Source organism: Gekko japonicus, unplaced genomic scaffold, assembly GCF_001447785.1.
Source record: "Gekko japonicus isolate JY-2015 unplaced genomic scaffold, Gekko_japonicus_V1.1 scaffold5938, whole genome shotgun sequence".
NCBI classification, from domain to species: domain Eukaryota; kingdom Metazoa; phylum Chordata; class Lepidosauria; order Squamata; family Gekkonidae; genus Gekko; species Gekko japonicus.
Window position 1 is genome coordinate 6,214 of NW_015166013.1, and position 3,139 is coordinate 9,352.

Here is a 3,139-nt window from a genome sequence, read left to right on the forward strand (position 1 = left end):
AGAACCCACACAGGGGAGAAGCCTTTCAAATGCTCAGAATGTGGGAAGAGATTCAGTCACAGTGACCACCTTCAAACCCATCGAAGAACCCACACAGGGGAGAAGCCTTTTGAATGCTCAGATTGTGGGAAGAGATTCAGTCACAGTAGCTCTCTTCAAATACATCTAAGTACCCACACAGGGAATAAGCCTTTTGAATGCTCAGAATGTGGGAAGAGATTCAGTTGCAGTGGCCACCTTCAAACCCATCTTAGAACCCACACAGGGGAGAAGCCTTTTGAATGCTCAGAGTGTGGGAAGAGATTCAGTTGCAGTAGCCACCTTCAAACCCATCGAAGAATTCACACAGGGGAGAAGCCTTTTGAATGCTCAGAGTGCGGGAAGAGATTCAGAGACAGTAGCTCTTTTCAAAGACATCTAAGAACCCACACAGGGGAGAAGCCTTTCAAATGCTCAGAATGTGGGAAGAGATTCAATCAGAGTGGCCACCATCAAACCCATCTTAGAACCCACACAGGGGAGAAGCCTTTCAAATGCTCAGAATGTGGGAAGAGATTCAATCAGAGTGGCCACTTTCAAACTCATCTAAGAACCCACACAGGGGAGAAGCCTTTCGAATGCTCAGTATGTGGGAAGAGATTCATTCAGAGTAGGTCTTTTCAAACTCATCTAAGAACCCACACAGGGGAGAAGCCTTTCAAATGCTCAGAATGTGGGAAGAGATTCAATCAGAGTGGCCACCATCAAACCCATCTTAGAACCCACACAGGGGAGAAGCCTTTCGAATGCTCAGAGTGTGGGAAGAGATTCAATCAGAGTGGCCACCATCAAACCCATCTTAGAACCCACACAGGGGAGAAGCCTTTCGAATGCTCAGAGTGTGGGAAGAGATTCAATCAGAGTGGCCACCATCAAACCCATCTTAGAACCCACACAGGGGAGAAGCCTTTCGAATGCTCAGAGTGTGGGAAGAGATTCAATCAGAGTGGCCACCATCAAACCCATCTTAGAACCCACACAGGGGAGAAGCCTTTCGAATGCTCAGAGTGTGGGAAGAGATTCAATCAGAGTGGCCACCATCAAACCCATCTTAGAACCCACACAGGGGAGAAGCCTTTCGAATGCTCAGAGTGTGGGAAGAGATTCAATCAGAGTGGCCACCATCAAACCCATCTTAGAACCCACACAGGGGAGAAGCCTTTCGAATGCTCAGAGTGTGGGAAGAGATTCAATCAGAGTGGCCACCATCAAACCCATCTTAGAACCCACACAGGGGAGAAGCCTTTCGAATGCTCAGAGTGTGGGAAGAGATTCAATCAGAGTGGCCACCATCAAACCCATCTTAGAACCCACACAGGGGAGAAGCCTTTTGAATGCTCACAGTGCGGAAAGAGATTCAGCTGCAGTGGCTACCTTCAAACCCATGTAAGAACCCACACAGGGGAGAAGCCTTTTGAATGTTGAGGGTGTGGGAAGAGACTCAGTTGCAGTGGCACTCTTCCAAATCGTCTAAGAATGGAGATTCAGTCACTCTTAATTAATCGAGATTACCCGACAACAAGAAGCACTTTATCTCCCAGGTCATGGGCAAAACTGGTCAGAGAAAAGGAAAGGCTCAAATAAATCCATCATCGCCGATAACGAATCACTTTTCAGCCAGCAATAACAATTTAAGGAAAACACTAGACAACGAGGGCTCACCTAACATGGCGAATGCAGCAACGCCGAGACAGGGAGCTGCAACGCTGCTTTCTAGGCAAGAATTTTTAGACACCATCTCGGCCCTTGAAGAAAACATCGGCAGCAAACTTCAAGCAATCTTGTTTCCAATTACTGAACAATTGAAAACTTTGAAAGAAAACATGTCTGAGGTTGCTAAAGCTGCAAACACGGCATTGGAACAATCAGAGGCCACTAATGACGACATTAGGAGTTTCCAGACATCTGAAGAGTGGACCAGAGAAAAAATAATGTTGCTGGAAAACAGACTTAAAGAACGCAATTTGAAGCTAAGAGGCATTGTTGAAAATCAAGCTGGTGAGTCTGATTTAAAATCCTTTATAAAAACTTGGTTAGCCTCTCAGTTAAAAGAAGAAGAAATGGCTGTAATCCAGATAGAAAAAGCATATAGACTGGGCCCTAAATCCAGCCATAATGAAAAATTCCCCAGAGACATTTTATTAACCTTACCAGATCTGCAAGCAAAAGAAATTATATTAAAGGCTTCTAGAACAGATTCAGGATTACAATATCAAGGAAGAAAAATCCTAATTTTACTGGATTTATCATTGGAAACATTCCAGAAAAGGAAGGACCTTAAACCCATCATAGAGAAACTTAACCAAAACAAAATACGATACAAATGGGCCCCTCCTAGTACCTTGACAGTAATTCATCGTGGTCAACGCCTGCAAGCTAAAGATTTTCCAGACCAGATTTTGCAGATTGACTTTTCCAGACCAGCTTCACCTAGATCAGACCACTCCTAAGTACAATTGTTCTTTTTCCTAATTATGGAGCGTTATTGGTACTGTCCAAAGAAAATACAATAAGTTGCTTGAGGGTAACTTAACTATACCAGGAAAGAAAAAGTGTTTTCTATTTTTTGTACACAAAGTAAAATGATATAGAAGGGTAGTCACATTATTATAATTTGTTATTTCAACATAGAGTTGGGTTAGGCTGAGCCCTCTTTTTTGCTTCCTTTATTATCATCTAGATAGTAACAGTTAAATACAGTTTTAATAGAGGTTTGGCCTCATGAGTGAGGTCTATTGGTTTCAATGTTGGTTATGTTTTTGTGTTGTGTTAAGTAAAATGGTTTAAAAATTGTCATAATAATAACTCTAATTTTTTGGTAAAGCTTTTCATTGCTGTAATCAGCAATAGAGATTTGAATATTTTTTTTGGTAATCATGATGTCTCAATGGAAAATAGTCTCTATTAATTGTAGAGGCTTGAATAGTAGAATTAAGAACAAAATATTGTTATCTGAGTTAGTTAAACTAAAACCTGATATATTAATGCTACAAGAAACTCATTTAAAAAACAAAGACCTACCTGTTTTTAAATCACGTTGGTTCTCTCAACAATATCAAGCAATAGGTTCATCAAAATCAAGGGGGGTGGGTATATTATT

The 3,139-nt window shown here is 41.7% G+C and overlaps 1 protein-coding gene across 1 annotated transcript in view; it reads left to right on the plus strand.

Moving 5' to 3' along the window:
- LOC107110703 (gastrula zinc finger protein XlCGF57.1-like) overlaps positions 1 to 1,464 on the plus strand; it is a 2,308-nt gene extending 844 nt beyond the window's left edge. Inside the window, exon 3 of the mRNA XM_015411500.1 lies at positions 6 to 1,464. Coding sequence (XP_015266986.1) covers positions 6 to 1,464 — 1,459 coding nt within the window. The remainder of the gene's footprint in view (positions 1 to 5) is intronic.
- The last annotated feature ends 1,675 nt before the right edge of the window (positions 1,465 to 3,139 follow it).